The sequence below is a fragment of the Sparus aurata genome, chromosome 3 (genome assembly GCF_900880675.1).
Source record: "Sparus aurata chromosome 3, fSpaAur1.1, whole genome shotgun sequence".
NCBI lineage: Eukaryota > Metazoa > Chordata > Actinopteri > Spariformes > Sparidae > Sparus > Sparus aurata.
In genome coordinates, this window is record NC_044189.1 from 27111637 (window position 1) to 27135902 (window position 24266).

Consider the following 24266-nt stretch of genomic DNA (forward strand, 5'->3'; position numbering starts at 1 on the left):
GTAATACGTTAAAGCAGGTGGTGCAAAGATTTGTAGCACATTCATGCTTTTAAACGACATATAATTCAGAGAGATCCGTACGCACTGGCAGAGCGGTTTCTGTCACTTCAAAATGGTTGTGCATCATAGGGGCTGGAAAATCTGTTCATACCTAAAAGAAACATCAAAATGTTTGTGCAAGCTAAGTAAAGTCAAAGCAATAAAGAATGTCACAGAGTATTTTCTGATTCAGGTTAGTGTAACATCCTGCGTGAAATTGTCCCATCACAGCTCGTTTTCGGCTCTCAGATCTTCTAAGGTGTGGCAAAAAAACCCCACAGATCAAACAGCATAGAATCAATTACATAACATGCAGGATGCATAAACAGCACGTCTGCCAGAGGCCCCTCCAGGTAATAACAAGGCTTGCTTCTTGTCAACACTAACTGGCTAACATGCATTCTTCAGCCACACTGATGAGCACACGTGATCATGAAATCCACATTTCATCACTGCGTCTTCTCTATCCTGACGATAATTATTAAGAGAATTACATACAGGCATACGTGTCATTAGGAGGCACCGTAAAGAGAAAAAGCAGAGGGGATGGGTTTCACATGAGGCCCATGGGCTTCTGCATCGTCTTAAGTGTCGGTAATAAAAAAAAAGTAGTCACCACCTCCTGAGGAACTCCTGGCCAATGGGAACGCATTGAACAAACTTTTATGTGTCCTCAGAAAATGCTTGAGCATCCTCTGCGCCGCTTCTCTTCGCCAGTCCTCAACATGCGCAGGTAGGACTGACTTCAGGGGGGAATTTCATATCTGTGGCTCCTTCTGCTCCAGTACCTCACCACTGTACCTCATCGCTGAGCTCGTCTCATCTCCCGTCAACAGAGGGGAGTGAAACATGGCCTTCCCCGGCTCGAGGTAAATATCTCACGTTGGACTTCTGTCAGGACTTCATCAGCAACCTTTGTCTTTGAGCTTTTTTGTGACCAATTTCAGACTGGGAGTTTACTTATAATCTACATTTAATCTACCTTTTCCCTCTGTGTAGCACTCACTGTGACTTTGTGGTTGCAATAAGATCTGTAGCTTTGCATAGATTAAAGAAGATGGCCATTTGCCTTTTTAATCTGGCCCACACACGCAGCCTATAAACCTCTACTGCGTGACATTTTGCCAAAGTAAGAGGGGGGAAAAAAAAGCTCTCAAGTGATAAACACCAAGTTTCCGTTCTTTCGCCTGTCAGTGTTTCCGTTTAATTTGCTGGGACAAAGCCAAGATGAATGAATTAACATTTTATTAACGCTTACAGCATATCTGTGAAGACATTTTCACAAGTCTCCCGCTCAAAGTCTTTGTCCTCACATTTCCCGCAACAATCAACTTTAACATGACTGAGTTGTGCTGCCAACCGCTTCATGCTCAACAGCAATCCATTCTGGGGTAATTAAGACAAATGAGAGAGCAGAAATAGTGCCAGTGGTGTTGGCTCACTCTCAGCATTCTGGGAGCACCTAAGGGACATCGCTACATGGGTGGCAGCGAAGGGAAAGTCCTATCAAAGCTTGATGAATGTCAGGAGTGAAAGTAGATGGCATGTCATTACCTAATTGAATTGACTGATGGGACATTTACAGGAATATGTTTGGGGATTTTCTCTGCGAGTGTTTTCTTGACCTTTTGAAGTGTGGCAGCGCAAAATACCAACCACAACTGTAAAACAGCACCTTTTATTTGGCAGGATGCACATTACACACATTTATGTTTCCAGTAAATTTGATCTGGGCACATGTTTGACATCATTTCATGTTGGTATGATGGCAAATAAAAAGTTAAAAGCAGTGCCTGCAGCCAAAAGCCCATATGAAGACAGCTATCAAGTCCCTAAATCCCCCAATCTTTAGATCTTTACAGTAAAAACTTTCTCCAGATGATTTATTTGCTCACTTTGCAAAAAGCAATTTTGCAGCAGTTGTCGCTGTATTAGCCTAAATGTGAAAAGGGCTATACTGATTTTGTACCAAAAAGGAAAAAGCAAGGCATATGTTGATTCTGTCTTTGGAATCCCTGCAGTGTTTAACACCAAGCCACAAGTTTGTCCAAATACAGTGAGCAGTAAGAAGTTTATTCTACAAACATGTGAGGAGATCCTTTAAAGAACACTATATACAACATCACACTTGGTAGAATTTGATTTTTTTACATTGGTGTTGATTTGCACCTGTCTTAAAAAAAACAGTTTGACACATTGGGGAAAGTGCTTCTTAGCTTTCTTGCAGAGAGTTCGAAAAGAAGATTGATACTTTTGTATCTGTACTTTAAATCTTTGGTTTCACAAAGATAGACTTTGACCAAGTTGGTCAGTCTTTCTAAAGATATCTAAATTCAGCCACTGTACACAGCAGTCAAGCTCTCATCATGATCTAAAATTGCTCCAGGACCATAACTACAACTGATTGATGACATTTTTATAATGTCATGTTTTGCGACTCTGAGAAAAGACCTCATAATTACACTCATGAGAGAAATTATGCTTTCTTACATGTGTTTAATGTTCTTAAATGATCTATTTCAGTCAAAACCAGGGAAACAGCTAAAAAAGTATGCTGCTCATATTTAAACAATAAATTGATCAAGCTGCAACAAAAAACAGAAAAAAAACAACAGAAAGTAAGACATTTACTTTGTGTAAAAATGATACGTCAAAAATATGACAACACAGGACACAAACCCCAGTGTACTAGCTTAAAGTGTGTGTTATTCAATCTTCAGTAAGCCACAACAGCTGGCTCTGAAAATGAACTTTCAGGGCCAGCTGACAAATTCATTTTGAGGGCTACTTTTTGATCAATTGCACTGTTGGTCCAGGAGCAATGTTAATGCGAATCTTATAGAAACAACGGCAATATAAGATGAAGAGCTGGAAATGAGACTCAAAAATCCACTTTTCTTTCACATAGGACCTTTAGAATAAGTCAAATAAGTCCTTTATTGTTGTGAAATTGTCAAACTTGCTTTAGCAAAATTCAAGATTACTAATATCTGAAAATATCCCCAAAAATTGTTAGCTTAGGTTAGAAGCAGAAACTAGGTAAAAATCTGCCTTTCTCCTGCCCTGAAACACTTACATTTTATATCCTGCTTGTATTATCCACACAATAAAAAGGTGAATAAACGGTTTGTGGCTTAAATTGTGGATGTTTTAACCTCTGCTTAAATAAGCTAAGCTAATGGTCTTCTTGATGTTGTTTCATTTGTAATGGACAGATAAGAGTGCTGTCAATCTTCTCGTCTATCTCCCAAAATGTCGGACTGTTACTAAATAACTATAGGTTTGTAAATTTGAAGGCTTCAGCAGCAAAAGTTTCCTTTGAGTCTTATTTCATCAGTGACCTACCGCTGCACCACTCCAGATTGTAGGTGGATCTGCGTGGAAGGCAGACAGTCATTCCCACGGGGGCTCTGAGGGTGCTCCTTTAACGTGAAGGGCATACTGTCAGGGCACAACTCCTCCTCTGAACAGACATTCCTGACTTAGCCATTAGTAATTTCTCTGAGAGTGCACTCTCAAGCACACACGCACACAGTCATCGAGCAAACACACGCATTTACTAGAGAGTTCACACACACTGGCGACGGGTTAAGCCCTCAGTGACTCCACCACCAACCCATTCATTTCTCAGACTGACGAGCGACAACCTCAGCCTGTAGAAAAGAGTCTTCACTATCACTATCAGTCATGTTGACGATGCATTTGGGATTGCTGTGGAGTGCTGTCACCACCTCAGTCACACGTATAAGAAGGTCCAGGAGGAGAGTGTGCTAATGCTAGTGAGAGTGAGGACAAAGTGTACCACAGCTCAGCCATTTGTACTGCTACGTAAGATCATTGTGGGAACGCTGCATAGCCACTGCTGTCATTAATCATCCACCTTCTTTAGTATTTCAAAGCACTTGTACAGATGCTAGGCTTCGTGAATGAAGCAGCAACACACCTTCGTATTCATAATGCAGACTCTGCATAATAAAATCCATGTTTATTCATGTATTCGGCAAATGTTAATATAATTGATTCAGAAGGCTTGTAGTGAATTATGTCTTCAGCAAGAAAGCTATTCTGAAGACGGATTGGAGATTTGGAGAAAATTCCAATCCAAAAACTGTCTCTGACTTGACAGCTCAAGAAAAGAGAAGTTATCTGATTGGTTAAATTGGGTCTAAATGGGTGGAGCCAAAGAACAACATTTTGACTTGCCGAGTGACATAACAGAGAATAGGTTAGCAGTCAAGAGGATGGCAATGAGGATGACATCAGAGAACCTTGTTTCAATCAAACTGGTTTACAGATAGCCTGCTAATCTTTTTCTGTTTTTACAAATATATTAATTCTGAGGAGTTTGAGAGCTTCAGAAAATGCTAAATGGACCTTGAATTGGAAGTGTTCCTTCAAATGTATTTACAAGTTACAGTTTAGCTTTCTTTGGGGATTGGATTCTCTTTATGAATGTCAGTCTAATATTTATGTTCCTAACAGCTCTGTTTTTGGTCACCACCGACTGCTGAGGGGAAAATTTGGCTCTTTAGCTGCTAAATGCTCCACTACTTACCAGCTAGCTACCAACTGTGTCTGTCTGCCATTTGATGCTGAGAATGTTGATGAGAGCAAAGTCAGACGGCCAAGTTTTAGGGCAACTATTGCCTACTATTGCTAACACAGCTTTAAGAGTTTAACTGGAATTAGTAAAAATAGTTGGGTGAGCTTGTTTTAGACGAGACGGCTAATAATCAGCATTATCCAAGTGGTTTGTGTTTGTATACCATAGGAGCTGAAAATCTAGTTGGAGAAAGTCGCCCCTATGATAAATATCAAATATCATTTTGTCAAAATGCTTCAGCCTAATCTAAGAGTATAATTAAGACTGACCAGACTCTTCGTTCTAGTCTGAAAAAATCTGAAAATGGCCACAGATAGGGAGTTGGCTTACCTTAAAACTGGAACCAATAAGAAAAAAGCAAGCCTGGTTCTGTCCATAGGTAAAAGGTCTGTATACCTAAAACATATAACACTTAATGTATTGTTTGTAAGGGTTAGGTTGAGAAATAGACAATTTGTAGCTTAATTTGTATTTGCATTTGCTTGTATTTTTTAACACTTGTTTCACCTTCATGTGATGTTTTGACTTTCTCACTTATCATTTACTATCATATTCCACTTACAGTAATGTGTGTTTTTATCTTCACTGGGTGAATTTGAAGGGGCTGTGTAAAATTTTTCTTTCTATTAATGTCTTAAGGATGAGCACCAAGGACACCAGCAAAGTGCTTCATGTCATCCCTGTGGTGTTATATTGATCCAGACTCAAAGAAACTGTCAAAGAGAATTACATGCATGACTGAATGCTGATTTTCTCCATCATTCCTCAACAGAAAGCAACCTCGGCATCTATCGATGTCGGCATACTCCCCTGCCTGCATGGCTCTGCTGTCCCTCCTCCTCCTCGCCCCAGCACTTGGACGTAGGTCATCCACCCGTCGTTGACACATCACAGAGCCAGTGTACCATATATTGCATGAATTCAACCATTACTGTGATGCTGTTTGTCTTGTAAACACAGTCAAAGAGGCCTCAGGTTAATGTGTAACACGTGCATGTTGACTGTTGCCAGGTCATTCTCTTTATCAGAACCCACAAAGCAGGGGCCAGACATAGCAGACACACTGTGCTGCTCTGTGTTGTGGGATAAAATCTGATTAAATGTTCCCTTCGATAATCACAACAACCCATTCTATGCTGTTGTTTTGGGACACAATAAAGCTAACCTGCACACACAGCAAGTGCCAGATACAGTAGGTGTACCGCTTTGTCAAATTCACTCATTGTTAACGGTGCGCACGTGCAACTGCATGTGACATCTTAATTGTGGTTCATCTCCCGCTCATTGCACTAATGACTGGCTTTCTGAGCATAATGCTGCGGCAGGCAGTAACTTTAACAACTTGAGGCCCACATGCACAGTCAGATAAGTGTTTAGTGGTAGTAAATACGGGATTATAAATACCGTCTCACCACTTTATCTCATTTCTCAGCAGTTAAGTGGGATCAGGGAACGGCTTCCAGATGTGTTGCGTTCACGCTGTTCACTGTAAATGAGCTGACTCAGGTTATTGACTGGGGAGGCCCTCTGGCTGTCATCGTCCTTGTTTCATGGAGTTTTTTAAGGGCTTTTCCACTTCAGAACAGCAGTGTAGCGACTTAGGCATAGCGCCCTCTTCTGACACATCCCAGGAATTGATTTTCCACCGTGACAATTTTTTTGAAGTATGTCCAGGACCCAACAAAATGCAACATCTTTTGTGCTGAAATTGAATAATGAACATTTTATAAATTCACACACAATTTATATCAACGTCAGTGTATTAATTAGGATCAAACACCAGGCCAGGCATTTATTTTGTAGATTAACAAAAACAAAACTCAAACAAAAGATAAAAGTATAGATTTTTCCAAAGAAACTAAGAGGCAGTAATGATAAAGGCTGAAATCAAATGGCAGTGAGATGATTTGCAGGTTGCGGTTTCCACCAAAGGAGACTTCCATCTTGATAAATGACACATATAAATATAAAGGAAAGAGCCTCACCTGCTATATTGACCTTCTGCAGTAAAATGTTTCTGATGACATATGGCTCTGGCCATAGTCGCGCGCTGCAAGTGCCCCTTATTTATCAACATTATGTTTCCATCTCTTGTGACATATTTTGATCACAAGGGGTGTCTGCGCATTATAAATCTCAGACAGTGTTGATTGGTCTGTGTTCATGCTTTGCAGTGTGTGATTATGTGAAACACTGTAAGTGTAGTTGTAAGAAAATCTCACATTGAAAATGCACCACAGCGCATTGTGATGCTAATCCACTCTGACATTAAAGACCCAGTATCCCCAGTATCTGTCTCCTGGAATACGCCGACTGAATTAAACCGACTGCAAGTATATTGCTTTTGTCAAATTCAGCAAAGAACAGGCATATCAGGATTATTATTTTTTTTGTCCCCTCAGAACTAGATCTCAACCGATTGGATGGCGATACCGTCTGCCCACCTATGAGAAGCGGACAAGATGACCTTCCAGGTAATGACCTCCCATTGGGTTATATTCGAACAGAAGCAGAAAGCAGCAGATGGAGCTGTTCTAAAACTGCAAGCCTAGCCCCGAAAATCCCTACAAGAGAAAACAGACTTTCCAAACAAAGGTGGTAAGTTTTATTAGTTGAAGAGGGTGGGCTTCAAGTGAGCCTCGAGACACCTTTAGATTTCAAATGAGGCAAATAAAAAGTTCCACTTGAGCTATACAGAATTTTAGTTGGAACAATTCAAACTCAGCGACTTGATTGTAATTGCTTGCCGCTGCCCAGTTCACTTCCTTCACACATCTGCTCACATTCTGCCCTGTGGTTTAAAAACGCTTGTTAAATAGAAAAGTTGTTTTTTTTCACAATGGATTCACTATTTCTTATTGTGTCACCTCATTTTGCAATGTCAACACAAGCATTTCATATTATTATAGTATTATAATTGTATTTCCTATAACTATGACATAATCATACTATTGTTGTGACAAAATGATGTATACCCAATGCTATGTTGGTTGGTCTACCACTTGGTTGGAAAAACGACTACTGGGCGGATTACCATGAAATTGTGTACAAATTCAAGATATAGCTTCATCTGGTCTTGTTGTCAAACCTCCCATTCGTCCAATACTTTGGAGCCCTACCAACATATAACTAGGCAGATACTATTGGCTGATATTGGCCTTTTGAAGATATGGCTTAGCTGATACATAAACTTTTTGGTTTTTCAAAAACCCAATGCAGAAACAGATGCTTGGGATGATTTATGAGCATCTTATTTCCAGTGAAGTTTACTGTTTCAGTGCACTGATGTAATTTTGGAAAGTAAGTTTATTGTTATTCTTTAAAATGTCCTGCCCCTATTACATAGCTTTCCCACAAGTGTTTGACAACCCCATTTGAGGATCACTAGACATACAGTAATGTTTACATATTGGCCAATATATCAGTATTTTATATTACTTCTAATATTGGTATTGGCAACAGTACCAAACTTTGCATATTGGTCAGGCTCTGCTAAATACCTTCATACCTACAAAGGACTAATGACCTTCCCATCAACTCCGTACTTTTTGGTTCTTACTAATTTGTAAATGCTTAATTAAGTGAATCAACAGTATACCTGCTACAGTGTCTGCATGTTAGCATTGTGCTTGTGAGCATGTTAAGATTCTGATATTACCATTTCGCTGTGAGCCTTCTTCCTAAATAACAAGAACAACTATATTTACCACTCTTTGAGGGATAATTATTTTTGAAATAAATGTAAAACTCAATCATCTCAATTAAACAAGCTCAAGCATGTGAAATCAAAACTCTGTATGTGAACGTTTTGACTCCCTGCCTGAAATATTTTCACTTCACATGTGAAACATTTATTTGTTTTTGTAAGGGTTGTTATCACATGTGGAAACTGTACATGAAAAAAGGCAAATTGTATATTAACGTTATTCACATGTCAAAATGTAATAGTAATGTAATAGTTTGTTTCTCCTAATTGGCACAAAGGAGCTTAAACTTAAATTCGCAGATTAACCTTGTTGCCTTGTAAATTTCATTGTGGAAACTGTCACTTACCGAAAAATGTTTCTTCTGCATTTCTGAGGAAGCCCATCTCACATGTGGCATTATTTTATATTCACATGTTTAAATTGTAGTTCACGTGTAAATATTCAATTCACGTGGTAAATTTAGATTTTTGTGACATTTTCATAAGGTCCCTTACTCTATGTTGTGTGTTCAAAGTAACTTTATCATGAGTACCAGAAAATAACATACATGAAATCATCTTCCATAGCCTGAAGAAGAATTATTCTTGAAGATAAAAACATAAGTAATGTTTGTTCCTGCGAATGTAGCAGGATTTTGTTATTGTGTTATACCGCTATCAGCCCTGCAACACGCTATTTAGTAGATGATATTGATCATTGTCAAACATCACCATTATAGTATACATTACCGTACATTATCTCTCCCAGGTTTCGATCTGATCACCCAGTTCCAGCTGGATGTAATCGCTCTGAAAGGTGTGAGGAAGGTGGATGGTTCCACTCCCCATCAGGTGGCCTACCGTCTCGACAGGGAGGCCAACTTCCAAATTCCAACCATGTAAGTACAGTAAAGAGGGTTTAAAAGAAAAACAGATAAAAACACTCACAAACAGGCATCAGTGGTCTCCTTATGCAGGTGTTGCATTATTACAGGTCCGGCACAGATGTTACTGCACAGGGCGAGCAGTATATAATTTGGTACAGAAAAACGTGTCTGAACCTATTTGGTATCTCTCAGACAGAAAGGCAGAGTAGAGGCATTTTGCGTATGAGTGAGTGTGAACTTCTAAAAGTAGAGTTAAGAAACATATTTCACCCCGCCTTTTAATGCTCTGTTGTCTGTTGTGTGTACTGCTTTAGAGGTTCGGACTGAAAAGAGACAGCACTGGCTTTCCTGTTAAGATTTTAGCTTTGTAATTAAAGGTAAGTTGTAGCAACAGGCCTGGGGCTATAATAAGATGTGGGCCCCTGTTGAGAGACCCCACTCCACAGAAGATATGTTGTTTGAGACAATAAATCATTGAATCAAACGACAACACAGAACTTCCACAGAGCCCCAGATCTCATTTCCCATAATGCAACTAATTATGTTTGTGTTACACTCTCTGCCTGAAAAAGATCTACATTTTCAAAAATTCCAAGCCTCCAGGTGCAAAAAAAGCTTTAAATTAAAAAAAAAAAAAGTTAGCTTAGATCGCCTCGATGACACCGCATTAACATCATCAGGGTTACTTTTTCCATTTTGAAAATGTCTCTGCAAGACATCCTACAACTGTTTTCACAGGCTGAGCAGTATTCCTCATGGTAAGTTCCCTGAGCTTTATATACAAAATTGTTGGATTGTCCCTTTAAGCCATTTATCATGCAAAAAAGGGCAAATATCTAGTAGTTACATTTTGCCAGATGTACTTACATCTGCTGCTTTTATCTTTTCTTATCTAACATCGTGAACTGAACTACTTTTTGTATTGTGTTGGGGAAAAAAGCAATTTGAAGACATAACATTGGGTTGCTGTAAATCACCTCCTTACTTTTTTCCACTTTAACTGTGAGGCAGCTGAACCACATTGCCAATGGCGACTACCACGAGATCCGGACTCGCAATCCAGGCAGAATCGCATCATCTAAAAGGGCCACTTAGCTGCAAACTGAGCTACTTACTTGCTAACAATGCTACAGCCAAAGATAGCTGTATCAAAGAGTATTCTGAGCAACAGTATACCACCCCCTCCTGTTTCAATTAATCTAACTACCAAAAACCAAATGACACACAGGGGTTTCATGGCCCTTGAATGAGTTGTGTGATCCTGGGGCAGCTTCAGGCTTTAACACAGCCCAGCTCTGCAACTGCAGTATTAAAACAGAGTCATTTTTCACTTTATTTAACACCAGCGAAAGGCATGCTGTTTAAGACATAATTTGAACAAAGCTTCAGTACAGAGTGCGCAGGTTAATGGCTTCACCACTTTACATAACCAAATACATCTCCCGGTGTTTCCCAGTGTGCCCGCTCCAGTCTGTTTTGGCTAATCTGTTCCTGCAGGCCAGCTTTCCTCAGAAGCTGTTATATAACTCGCTGGCACCCTGCTTCTACACCGCTCGAGCCTGTCACACTGAATGTAAATACATGTTTATTTCCTCCACAGGTCCAGTGGCACAGGCTGTGCTTTGAAGTCTGTCCTTGGCAGCGTTAAGCTGCACTCCCTCCCTTTTTTCTGCAGGGCAAAAGCAGCACATACTTTAGACAGTTTCACCTCGGGCAACACTAGAGCGTGGTCTTCATTTGTTTAACTGGCTTACAGGAAACGCTTTTTTTATTGCCTCACCTTGATCGTTTACAAGATGGTAAAAGTTCAGCTGCAGCGCCCATCTATTAATGCACCACCTACTGAGAATCTGGCTTGTTAAAAACACAGAGAGCACCAGACTGTGGATGCTAACCAGGACTGCATGTTATAATTGAAGCAGTGATTTATGCTTTTTTTCAAGCATCTCATTTGTGATAGCATGCCTTAAAACCTTGTGTCTGTTAGGGATGTAGCTTAAATTAGTTTTAATTTGACCTTCAAAGACAGTGATGGCGAGGTGTTGTTATTTTTATCCATGTCTTGTGCTTGATTTGATGATTGTTTTTCTGAGTTATATTCATTTGTTATCATTAATTAACTCTGACATTAAACACATTTTGTGGATATAACCTGGCAAGTAGACAGTTGTCTTTAAGCTTTTCCTTTTGGTGTCATTAAACAGATACAATGAAGTCTGACGAGCTGGAACATTCTACCCTGATAAGACAGCTGATTAGAACCCCTGTTCTTAAAGCTATAATATGTAACAATTCTGCATTATAAAAACAACTACACCCTCATTTTGTTTTGTACTGGCATTACCTCGAATGATTTCAATCGTGTTCAAACCCAGAGAAATCCATATCTTTACTCCTTTAGTTGCCTGTCGCTATGACTTCCATGATAGAGTCAGAGGGATGTAGGGAATTTGGAGAACGTGCCCAATGTTATTAAAACTTCAACATATTACTTTGTCCGCGAAAAAATGGTTTCATCAACATTGAATTAGTCAGTTTTATGTTATTTCAATGCTGAATCGGTTAGGGTTAGGAGAAGATCACGTTTTGGCTTATACCTGCTAGTTTAGTCGTCAAATACACGGTTGGAGAAGTCACAAGGTCTCATTAGAAACACCTGGTTTTGTTGCCACAAACACAGCTTGAGATTTCCTGACTTTCAACAAGAAATTGCGTTTTTTCTTTTCACCCCAAACACAGCTGGAAATTTTCCTGAGGTCTCTTTAAAAAAACCCTGGTGCTGTCTGGCTCACTAACCCTAACCATCTCGAACTGTGGTCACTGGTTGGCAGCCTTGCTCACCAACATGAAAGTCATATTGTATACGAATGCACTAGATATGATACCTATTGTTGAAATGTCAACATGATATGTAGCTTATGACACTTACAAATGTAAATGTTTTCCGATGTGAACTGCCAACATTTTAGTATGGCAACTTGGCGGCAGTGATTACATACGATGTGTTCAATATCCTTCTCAGGCTGAACTTCCCTCGTGGCTTCCCTGATGAGTACTCGTTCATGGTGACCTTCCGCATGATCAAAAACACAGTGAGCAAGGTGTGGAATGTCTGGCAAATAGTCGACGAAGACGGCAACAAACAAGCCGGACTGAGGCTGAATGGCGACCAGCAGGCTCTGGAGTACTTCCTGATGGGCGCTGATGGCAACCTGCAGACCGTTACGTTCCCTGGTCTTTCTGTGCTCTTCAACACCAGGTGGCACAAAGTGATGATTGGTGTGGAGCGCGACCAGGTCACTCTGTACGTGGACTGCCAGCCTGTGGATCAGAAACCCATCAAGGGCAAAGGCCCCATCAACACAGAGGGAGACACTCTTATTGGCAGGCTGGATGCTGATCCCAACGCCTCCGTAGTGGTAAGTGAGGATGGAGAATTGCCTGCTGTATTTAATCACGTTTCCTGACTCTCCACTACCAGCACTATCAGTGAAATGGTGCTCTCTGCGAACAAACAAGTTGAGGTTTATATGTGTGCTGAGCTCGGCTGTAATTCTAAAGTGCTGCTGTCACAGCAGAGCCGCTCAGCTGGGTTCCAGTGGAAAAAAGGAAAAAACATAATCCCTGCAGAAAATAGCATTGGTGTAAAATCAAGCTCAACCACCCATAGAGGATTGATTGATTCAGAACTACAAAGAAACAACTGCGCCATGACAGCGCATTCTGGGATCCTTTGCCAATGTCACATCTGAAAATGAATGCACAGTAAGATATTTGTATTTACATTAAACATCTCCTTTCAGTTTGAACTCCAGTGGATGTTGATACACTGTGACCCAAAGAGAGCCCAGAGAGAGAGCTGCAACGAGCTGCCTGCCACCGAGGTACAGTAACAAGGACTCGGATCTGCTCAGCATCTGCTGTGGTTTGTGGTTTTATTCAGGTGGATGGCTTCCAGCATGCTGGAGGAAAACAGGGCAAACATGCTGAGGTAGAGTTGCAGAAGAGTTGCAGTTTCTTTCAGTACATCCAGGGGTTTGCTGTTAATCCAGAACAATTTGCAAGTTCGATGAAAGTTTTTATTTAAATAACGGAAGCAGCTGATTGGAGTTGCAGTTCTACAGACATTTCTTGGAGGCAGAGCTGTTAAGGGCCGGGCAGACATTGTGTCACTGGCTATGTAAAACCTCAATGCATGGAGCCAAAGCACAAACGCTTGTTAGCTAACTGGCAAACAGTAAAATAACACAAAGGAAGTTTGATTAAATTAAAAGTGTGCGATCAGAGAGACCAACATGCAGAGTGTGCATAGTGCCAGATAATTTATGGTAAGCGTTTCATTTCAGTCCAGAACAGAATTCAGCGTGTGTCACTCGTGTCAGCATTAGAAAACAGGTTCCACATGTAGCCCACAATCAACAACGTGGTTTTGCATGGTTACATATAAACTGAAAAGTTATTCCACTGACTTTGCCCACACGAAAGTTTGGATAAGATGAATAAGTCTCAGTGATGGGTACATATAATGTAGAATGATAGACTTTTGGTTTCGTTTTGTTTTTTTGTTTTTTTACTTTTGTTTTTTCAGTTTGATTTGACAGGATATGAATGTCGGCTTTGCCTGAAGTAACTTTCCTCATACAAGCACCCAACCTGCTGTTACTTCCAGCTGATTTCAGTTTAACACCTGCCATCTGTTTTTTTAGACAGTTAAAGATGGTCTTCCCAACCCTTGTTGCAGAGGAGTGTGACAAGCTAGCAACCCCAAACATATCTGTCGGCTACTTTAAGACAAAAAAAACATGAAAATAGTTTTTTTTTTTTTTTTAGATTGATTTATCCCATGATAAAGCTCTATACTATAGGAGATTATTACTACCCTCAAATGTCAAGGGTCAGATAGCTCAACTAGCTAACCAAGATAGTTTTCCATAGCATGAACTATTTAAGCTAACAGCATAAGCAATAGGCTTCACGAGTAACTTAACCTTTCTCACATTTTTCACAGGGTTTCTGTTCTTTATCTGGGTAGATTTTAATTTTAATTTTTTTTACATTAAAGTCAGAAATAGCATCCCGAAGTTGTGTTTTTAGCTAGCTAGAAATGGAATCATTGACCATGTGCGTGGGAGTATGCGTGTGTGTTTTTGTCCAGCTAAGGACTCACCGGGAACTCCAGTTTTTTTTTTTTATTTTATTTAATTCCCTCCAGCTATTACATTTGTAATAACCGACAAATTGTCATTATGACTGAAAGTATTTTGCTGAAAGCAACTTGACAAGTGCTTGAAATGGATAACAACTATGGTTGACCAAACACAGATTTACTTGATTTAGTTTTATATTACCAACACACTGTATTTTTTAGCCTTCACTTAACCAATAATGCAATCATATAACCATTATTCAGGATGTTTGAGATCATCCACCATTAAAAACATGAAATAGGATTTACAGGATAGTTGGGAGCAATTTATCTTCAAATGGAAACACATGCACATTGTGTAACACTGTGAAAGGTTACTGTCATTTTTCAGTGTTGCTTTAGGAAATTTAATGACATTTCTGCCTCAAAGGAATACTGGCAGCCTATGATATAATGCTGTCTCACATATCGTTCTGTATGTTGCTACTGTTCATATGTTTTACTCCAATCACTTGTATCAAGATGCAAATATTCCTACTCACTGTAGAGACACATATTTCCTGGCCTGGTGCACTCTAATAGATTTCAGGCTAACATTTCTGCATCCAGCTGTGAGGTGGTTCTCTACATGGGGATTGTTGGTACTGTACTACGGGCTGTATATTCAAATGACGGCATGATATACTCTCTACTATAGTTATATGCAGGTTTGCTTCTGCTGACACTTTTGGTGAGGGTGGTGTAACTACTTTCACTAACTCTCCCTTTATCTTATTTCTCTTGCTTCTTCAGATGTATGCCAATGCTGAGGTATTTATTTATCTACTCTACTTCCTTTTTGCCAATAATCTACTTCAGTGCTTTGGTTGCTTAATTGCCTCATTGCTTTGTTCTAAATCTAATTTGTGGTGGTGACTTTATTTGTTTGTTTTTGTTGTGTAGAAAGACATTTTTTCATTTCTTTGCCAATTCACTTTTGAAATACTGTACTCAAGCACAGAGATTTATAGTATTATAACTGAAATGACCGTCATCAGAAACTTCTCTGCAGGCTGTAAAAACCTTAAGGCCCCCCACACACAGACCAGAATCAAACCGATGGCCAACTGCCTATTTCTGACCACTCCGTTTCCTCCTTAACATCAGGTGGCGCTAGTCTCGTGCCAGTAATCCAAAACATGAAAAGAGGAAATTATGGAACGGAGTGCATAGAAAAACAAAGTGTACACCATAGAGTTCAGTGCCGCAGACAGTATTCTGCCCCTCCCACACACCGCGCTGATTCGCTAGCACACTGCCAATCAGAATGGTCATACAGCTAGCGCACAACCAATCAGAGTTTCCAATGGCTCAGATGGCCGAACGGCCAACGTTCTCAGACGTCGCAAGTTGAAATGGAGCAGACGCTGTCCAAGCAGTTCCAAAAGCTTCTTACGCAGCTGATCACACTGAACAGACTTGTTCCTGAAGTCGTCTGAGTCTCCTCAAACGCTTCAGATGACCAACAGTTGGCCTGGTGTGTTTCAGGCTTTACGCAAGCAAAAGCACAATATATTAAATTTGATATGATGTAAAACATTTTACCATTCTAGAGTCCAGTTGTTGAAGGTTTAAGTTTTAATTGAAGTTTTTTTTCATAGTATTTATTATTGTTATTTAAAGTAATTTAACTGTCAATTGCTGACTTGTTGTTTCCACTCTCAGCCTGACAAATCAGTCCAAGGCCCCCCAGGAGCTCCTGGCCCAGAGGGCCCCAGAGGGCCCCCAGGGGAAAACGGCAGAGATGGAAGAGATGTAAGTATTTCCTCCTTGATAACAGCAATTCTTTCTACAAATATCTACAGTCCTTTATTGTCTGGATTATGTCTATTAACAAATACCAAGTGCTACTGCCTTTATGTTTCTGCTTTCTTTAAATGTGTGTTTTAATTGGTCCAGGGTCTTCCAGGTTCTACTGGCAGTCCAGGTCTTCCTGTAAGTATGAAATGCTGAATGATATATTACTGAGCAGGTTGTTGATCTAATTTCATTCATTGTGTGCTTTTGTTTGTAATGCCATGGGGGGGACATCATTCACTTTACCTCTGTATTCAAACATTAACAGAATTTCAAATCAGTTTACCAAGACAATATGACCTCCCATTACATGAGAGATAACGCTGCTTTTTTATGCCAACCCAGAAAAATGTAATCTGATATTCCAGTGATTTTTGAAGGGTGAAATTAAAAAGATAAGGTCTGTAGCATTCATGGGCATATAAAGACATTTGATAACCAAGATAATCTTTACAAATCAACACATATTTTATATCTTTTTAAACCACAGTAATATTCTACAGAGGCCTCTTATTACTGTATGTTAGCTGCCAGACTAATGCAAAAGCCGGTGGCTAAAGTCTGTCACTTTCCCAATTCCCACTGGGGATGGTACATTTATTGGCAACAGATGACAGGAATGGTCACAGAGGAGGAATAGGAGGAGGATACTATATATTACTATTTTTGTTATATATTTATTACCATCCATTCATTCATCCATCCATCCATTTACTCCCACTTTGGGTTGGGTTTGCAAGGGGGATCCTGCGGTGTTTCGAAGTCATGAGATATCTATTTCCTCCAGCAAGTTATGGGTCTATCCTCGGGTCTACTCTCAGTGGGACATGCCCGGAGGACCTCCAAAGGGAAGCGCTCAAAAGACATCCTAATCCGAATCCCAAATTGACACAGCTGGCTCCTTTCGATGCAAAGGAACAGCAGCTTTACTCTGAGCTACCTGCAGATGTGTGAGCACCACGCTTTATCTCTAAGGCTAAGCTGCAGTACACCCCCAAAGTTCCCCGAGGAGCTCCTCAAAGCGGTCTTTCCACCAGCCAACAATATCCCCAGCAGATCAGAAGTAGTCCTCCCTGGTGGCCACCTGTTTTTCCTTCCTGAGTCGTCGGCTGCTCGTAAGTTGTTTCTTGAGGTTATCCAAAAGTCCTTCTCCTGAGTTTACCAGAACGCCTCCCCCACCTGAATTTTTGTAGATGGACCTTGGTTTACTTAATTCGCGCAAGGTCGTCCATCCTTTTTATGGCTGTTTATGCAAGGTCTTCGAATCACGCTTAGACTGCCTCTCCACCGGGACCAATATGTCTTGGGAGACCCTACAACGAGCACTCCCAGGATCACAGGGACATACAGATTTTGGAGGGCCATACCCAAACCCTAACCTAAGAGCTTTGTGCAACAGAACAAAACGATAAATCGTTGTTCAATTTGAACCTGGCAGGTGTTGGGTATCAGGTTTCAGGTTGGGTTCGGTCAACAACAAAAATCGAAAACACATTGCAAAATATATAAAAGTACTTTAACAAGCCAACATTGCACAATTTCAGATTTCAAACATCAGATGCAACCAGCGTAATGTGAGGCAGGTTTAGGCAGTTATAAACTGTCTTTTGTTTGCAGACAGTAAACTCAGAACCATTTATAAAATTTTCCTCTGTTCACCAGGGGTCCGGTCATATTGGCAGCTTACAGTGAAAACCCACTAAACATTCACCCTATTTCATTTTGTGTAGGATGCAAATGAAAACCATCTCAAAACACTGTGGAAAACAATGATGCAGCGGTGAGCCAAAAAGGGTAGTCTTTAATTCCTGTGGATAAATGTCTATGAAGGAGAAGAATTGTAGTTGGCTGGACATCCGCTTTCGATTTGTTTTACTAACAGTTGCCTTAAGGCCCCCACACACCGCCCAGACGTCCAACTGCCTTATCCGACCACTCTCCGACCACTCCGTTGCCTCTTGTCTGACCCGTTCGGCAGAAAAGTTGCATTGAACACACCGCTTCGACGTGCTGCCTACGCCACAGTAGCGTGTACGTTCTGCGCTTGCGCGAGATGCAATAAGCGGGTGGCGCTTGTGTTGTGAGTTGTAAACGAGAACCTTATGCACGCAACTCTCTTTACTTTCGATCAAACCGAAACTTAACTATTTCCGATAAAAAACAGCTGCATACTAAACATGCAGCGAGGCATTATCCGACGAACAAGAATTAATTCGTCCTGAACGGACGTAACAACTAGTCTGGTGCCACTACTGCAAAACATGAAAACGGGGAATGACGGAACGGAGTGCATAGAAAAACAAAGCGCACACAGTATTCCGTCCCTCCCACACACCGCGCTGATTCGCCAGCACACCGCCAATCAGAACGGCCATTCAGCTGGCACACAACCAATCAGAGGATCCAACGGCTCAGACGTCCGACGGCCCTCCTCCTCAGACTTCGCATGCTCAGTCGGATCCGACAACGTCCGCGCGGCTCCGAAAGCTTCCGACGCAGCTGAACACACCAAACATATGTGTTCCCGACCTCGTCCGAGCCTCTCCAAACGCTTCAGACGTCCAACGGTTGGGCTGGTGTGTTCCTGCCTTTACTCTCTTTCAATTGAAAGGACAAGAAATTCAGAGATCTAGCAATCCTTCGTGGGATTTGCCTCCAGGTGGATCAGTGTATTGTGCTGTGTAATTAATTTTACAACATTTTTGTTTTCTTGAGGGTCATTCTTCTCACTCAAATAACGCAACAATATGTAATTGCACTGATGCATAACAATTTATTTGTAATTGTTATATGTTGAGCCTGAGGTTAACTGCAGGGAAAATGTTTTATGGTGCCTCTGTTATTTACCGTTGCTCTTTTCCTGTCCAACCCGTTTGTTATCTGTTTAGCCTTACACGAGCTTGGGTTGTGGTTGATCTAAGAAACAACGAGAGCGGCCCACCTTTCATTGATTAAATGTTGACTGTCACTGCCTCCGTGTATCTTAGCAACAGTGCAGAGAGATGCAGGAAGAAGATAAAGCTGTTTTATTTCTGTTGTGTCTGTTTCCTAGGGAAGCAAAGGGGAGCAAGGGGAGATCGGTCTTCCTGGACAGAGAGGCCTGCCCGGTCTTCCAGGAGCTTCTGTACGACACATCACTTAGTCCACTGATACACACTTTTTACATTATCTACCAGAACTGTCCGTGAGTGACTGTGTGTTATTGTTGTCTTCAGGGTCCATCTGGCCCAATGGGTCCCAGAGGGCCTGTAGGGGAGAGAGTGAGTGACCATTTAGATCACTTCAAAGTCATTAAGTCATAAGAAGGATGGCAATGTTACTGATTATTTTCCCATCCTGATTTCAGGGACTTCCTGGCTTTCCTGGACCTCCAGGTTCACCTGTGAGTAGAGAAATTCTCATTAAAGCAACATGTATTGAAATTGTGCTGTATTTGACAATGAAGAAACTACCAATACTTTAAGTCTAATTCAAATCGCACGTGTCTCTTCTTTACAGGGCCCAGCAACTGAAGGACCTGCTGTATGTGCTACAATTTTTAATTTATTCTGAAACTTTGTTGAAATGCTCTTACATGGCTTAGCAGTGAATATGCTCCTGTATTAACTGTTGTTTGCCTGTGTCCAACAGGGAGCACCAGGGAAACCAGGGATCCCAGGAGATGAAGGAAACATTGGGCCTGAGGTCAGTGTCAACTGTGATGGGGCACAATAAACAAAGATTTTAAATTTGATGCTGCTTTATGCCTCTACACCACCACATCTCAGAGGGAAATAATTCATTTTTACTCCCCAATATCTATTTTACATAAGTGGTTACATTTTTTTTTTTTTTTTTGTGTAAAAACAAACTTAGAAAATACAAGACAGATTTAACCAGTGGTTCCCAACATTTTTGCCTTGTGACCTCTTTAAACAGGAGAAAAGTGTCTATTCGCAGCTGCTTGTCATGCTTCAGGTGTATGTGAGGTGTTATTATGAAACCCACTGCTTTTCTTGCTAGAACCTGCTCTAGTCTGTCTATGACTGTTTAGTGGTATAGATAAGGGTTAGGTTAACAATATCAGGGTAAGCCAATCAGAGGCAGAGTGGGAAGAAGGCAGCAAGAAATATCGAATCAGAGGCGGCGTCTTCGAAAGAAAAGTGGCGGGATCCACAATGAAGTCTTTGAGTTGTTAGCAGGTCTATTAGAGAGTGATTACTGTCCAAACTGTTTGAGGTTCATTTCCCTGCTAAAAGACTACTTTTACCCCTAATCCTTGATCTAAATTTAGCCAAATTCAGGCCTACACTACACTATATTGTAATGAGTATTTTTACATTGTTGTATTGCTACCTATACTAAATGGCCTGAGTGCTTCTTCTGACCCTCACAAATAATATGAATAAGTCATGAAAAATCAAGATGACTGCATGCATCAACTTCTAGACTATTTACTTCAAACAAATCTTGAAATACGATCTCCACAGCATCATTAAAGCATCGTTGTTGAACATAATGAAATTCTTGTTTTGATGTTTTGAATGTCAAATGTTATGATCATATTTTCCTGTACTTGCAGGGTCCACCTGGACCCAAGGGGGGAAGTGGCGTTGCAGGGCCTCCTGGCCCCCCTGGTCCACCGGGGCCTGTGGTAAGAACCGGAGCTAACCCATGTTCTGGACAATACACTTTTTGTCCTTTTTTTTTTTTCCTTTTTTTTTCATTCAAGCATTTCAAATATTCCATATTTGAATGCCTGTATGCAGATACTAATATTTGGGATAATAGCTAAATGCTGATTGTCAATATCACCTGATATCCTTGTATATAATAAATTATATACAAACATGTATTATGTATTATTATTTAAAGACTCCTTGGGATGCTAAATTCCTCCATACATTGTTTTGTAAACTCTCATCAGTCTTCTCATTAGTGGCCTCTCATAGACCCCATGCCACGTCGGCTTGGTCGAATTTAACACATTACAGTATACAACTGATTGTATCATGCCAAAATGAGGAAAAATTAATGATATCAGTATCAGCCACATGCTGCATATTGACCATCTGCTGAACAAGTGTAACCCCAACCGCCCTCATACTAATCTGTCATCTCTATATTGACATTTTACATGACAAGATACTTCTTGAGCTCAGATTTCCATGTGAAATCAGAGTGTATGAGGATGCCGCATGCTGCAGTCTCTTTTCACATTACCTCTCTGGGAGTCTCTGCTGTGGTGGATTTATGTGGACATCTAAACACCCACGACTGTTTTAGATGTCACTCTGCTGTGTTTTAGGGACCGCCTGGTGCCAGCAATGAGGGAAGTGGGGAAGCTGTGAGTGTTTTACTGTCTTACACACTGCCAAATGTTTTCTGGAAGCATGGCAATTGGAGCGGTGACAGTGAATTTCTGATCAAATGGAGTCATTGAAGCTAAGAGGCTCTGCGGCAGCCGAGTATTAGACGCTCTGTCCTGTCTCTCATGTTAATCCCATCTGTGTCTGTGTATGTTTGTAGTGTCCTGCTGCCTGTCCTGCTGGACCACAGGGATTGGCTGGGCTACCGGGGATGAAGGTGAGGAATGTCAATGTCAATAAAAAAACAATATCTTCTGCAATATATAGTTTGACGTGGTTGTGGTTTAGTTACTAGTGAGTTGGTTAGAGATTTAGCAGTGCGTGAGCTCACGTGTTCCTCTGTAGCTTTCACAAGGCTCAGATGACTGACAGCATTGAATTTATACATTAATCCATACAAACAGAGACATAAACAGACAGGGATTCTCAGTCTTTTGATGTCTGAGAGCTGATATATGATTATGGGCTGCACAGTAAAACCCATGACCTTGTCGTAGGATCTGTGATTTACGTGTGTTCCCTGAGGACAAAGAAAAAGGGAATCTCTTATTCCTGTAACTGTTCCTTAACTGTTTCTTACTTGGGGTTTTGTTTCATCTCATTTCCACATGAAACTGCAGAGTCCTCTGTTGAAATACAGCATTATCGCTGATGACAATATATCATTTCCTCGACACTCGAGAGGTTCCACTAGTTGGCCGGTCCGTCTTCATCAGAAAAACAACCGTATAGGTCAACTGTGCAAGATTCTTGACCCTGATATACATTTATGAGATTAGATAAGATACAATTAGATTATTTCTGCACCAGCTGCAAAAGGACCAAACAGCGTGTAAACAACACAATATAAAAAGTAGCAGCGTGAAGTAGGAGTTGAATAAGACAAATATATAATGGAATAAGATAAAAATGTACAAGAAATATTAGATCAAATACAATAGAAAAAAAATGCCATAAACACTAGATTAAGAGATATAGATAGGCAGCAACCTCTTGTGGCCATGGTAGTAAGAACGGCAGCAAAGGAGGAGGTGAGAAGAAGAAGTATATAAAGATCCACAAGTCTGTAGGGAGGAGGTGGAGGATGGATGGTCAGGACAAACAAGCACAAGACTTTCACTCAGGAGACTGCTGTCCATGTCCAGTGTGAAATCAAGTCAACAGTGAGTTATCCAAAAAAAAAAAAAAAAACAGAAGGTACCACATGCACAGCAGTGCTTCTCAAAATATCAATTATCCAGCACACACCAGGATGCAATTGACCCTATTTTGATAACTATATGACATACATCTGCATTTGCTCCATGTTGTTTTTACAAACTGGCCGAGTAGTGTATTGAATGCAGGCTTCCAAAAAGTTAAAGTATTAAAATTGAATGAATCAAATATAATGCATTAATTCTATGTCACTTTGTGGACCCACACAAAATGTGTTCGAGGGCCAACATCCGCCCACGGGCCACATTTTGAGAACCCCGGATTGAAAAAACAAGTGACTTGAGTTGCTTTGTGAATTGTCATTGATTGTGGCACAGACATTGGCGGCCCCTACAGTATGAATTATTGTAATGCTGGTGATACCTTTAGCTTTTCATTGAGCACATCATCACGTGCTCATTGTGAGCATGTTAGCATGCTGACATTAGCATTGTTTGAAATCATGCGTGTAGTTATACTTGATGAGAATCATAGAGAAACAGCAGCTGCTTGGGAGTCTTGGAAAACAACATCCACTTTCAGGAGGAGAGTGAAACTCTGGGATACATTAAGACGATTAAATTCATAATTAATATACAGGAACCTCGAGCTGTGACAGTAATAAGATCAAATCTAATAATACCTAATTGTTAATATAATTGATTGCTGCCTTCAGGGACACAAAGGTTTGCCTGGTGAGCCTGGAAAAGATGGAACTCCTGGAGACAAGGTACCTATGAGACTTCTTAGTATCCCTTTTTTATTCTCCCTCTGCACCAAATTCCTATTTCTAGTAACTCCTGTAGGTCCTGTGTATGGAAGGAGACAGACGCCAAGAAGAACTTGCATGTAAATGATTAAATTATGTCCCGTTAACAGCTTGATATGATTATCTCTGTTCCTGGAATATAACTAATTTGTTCTTGCTTGTTTTTTTCCACAGGGAGACGCTGGAGAACAAGGTCCTCAGGGGCCACCAGGTCGCATGGGAGATGATGTAAGGAAGATAATTCCTAAGTTACAGTGTGTTATTACCGGCCGGTATACTGTATCTATAACAGGTATCATATCTACATTTTTTTTTGTTGTCTAGGGACAAAGAGGGCCCATTGGATTCCCTGGTACTACAGGAGAAAAGGGAGACAGAGTAAGTCAAACCAAAGTTTTGAAAAATATAAACATTTTTACCGATGCGATGATGATATAAATGTTTGTAGCATTTCATTTTCTGAAAAAAACTCCTCTGTCCACAGGGTCCACCTGGTTTCAATGGCGTCCCAGGACCCACTGGCCCACCTGGAGCTCCTGTAAGAAGTCTTATCAGATCTCTGTTCTCTGCTCTTTGCTGTTTTTTTCTCTCCAATTCATTTGTGTGATTGAAAGCTAACTTAAATCTCTGCTCTCAGGGTGTGGAGGGAATCCGTGGACGTCAGGGTCTGGAGGGGCCCAAGGGTGAAGAAGTGAGTTCTGCACTTCAACTTAGATTCAAAATATTCCTTGAAAGACTGTTTTGGTAAAAAAAGAC

At 40.7% G+C, this 24266-nt stretch overlaps 1 protein-coding gene across 3 annotated transcripts in view; it reads left to right on the plus strand.

Annotated features, from left to right (window-relative positions):
- The first annotated feature begins 751 nt into the window (after positions 1-751).
- The window catches only part of col9a1c (collagen, type IX, alpha 1c), a 36836-nt gene continuing 13321 nt past the window's right edge, over positions 752-24266 (plus strand). Inside the window, exons 1-22 of one of the 3 annotated variants that reach the window (XM_030412408.1) lie at positions 752-908; positions 5415-5503; positions 7045-7116; positions 9097-9226; positions 12237-12633; positions 13018-13098; positions 15153-15170; positions 16065-16154; positions 16299-16334; positions 19249-19320; positions 19412-19456; positions 19543-19578; positions 19695-19718; positions 19827-19880; positions 20758-20829; positions 21484-21522; positions 21705-21761; positions 23418-23471; positions 23685-23738; positions 23835-23888; positions 23995-24048; positions 24148-24201. In XM_030412408.1, coding sequence (XP_030268268.1) covers positions 889-908; positions 5415-5503; positions 7045-7116; positions 9097-9226; positions 12237-12633; positions 13018-13098; positions 15153-15170; positions 16065-16154; positions 16299-16334; positions 19249-19320; positions 19412-19456; positions 19543-19578; positions 19695-19718; positions 19827-19880; positions 20758-20829; positions 21484-21522; positions 21705-21761; positions 23418-23471; positions 23685-23738; positions 23835-23888; positions 23995-24048; positions 24148-24201 — 1602 coding nt within the window. In that variant the 5' untranslated portion in view covers positions 752-888. The remainder of the gene's footprint in view (positions 909-5414; positions 5504-7044; positions 7117-9096; positions 9227-12236; positions 12634-13017; positions 13099-15152; positions 15171-16064; positions 16155-16298; positions 16335-19248; positions 19321-19411; positions 19457-19542; positions 19579-19694; positions 19719-19826; positions 19881-20757; positions 20830-21483; positions 21523-21704; positions 21762-23417; positions 23472-23684; positions 23739-23834; positions 23889-23994; positions 24049-24147; positions 24202-24266) is intronic. The other 2 variants (XM_030412410.1, XM_030412409.1) reach the window with 2 other exon arrangements.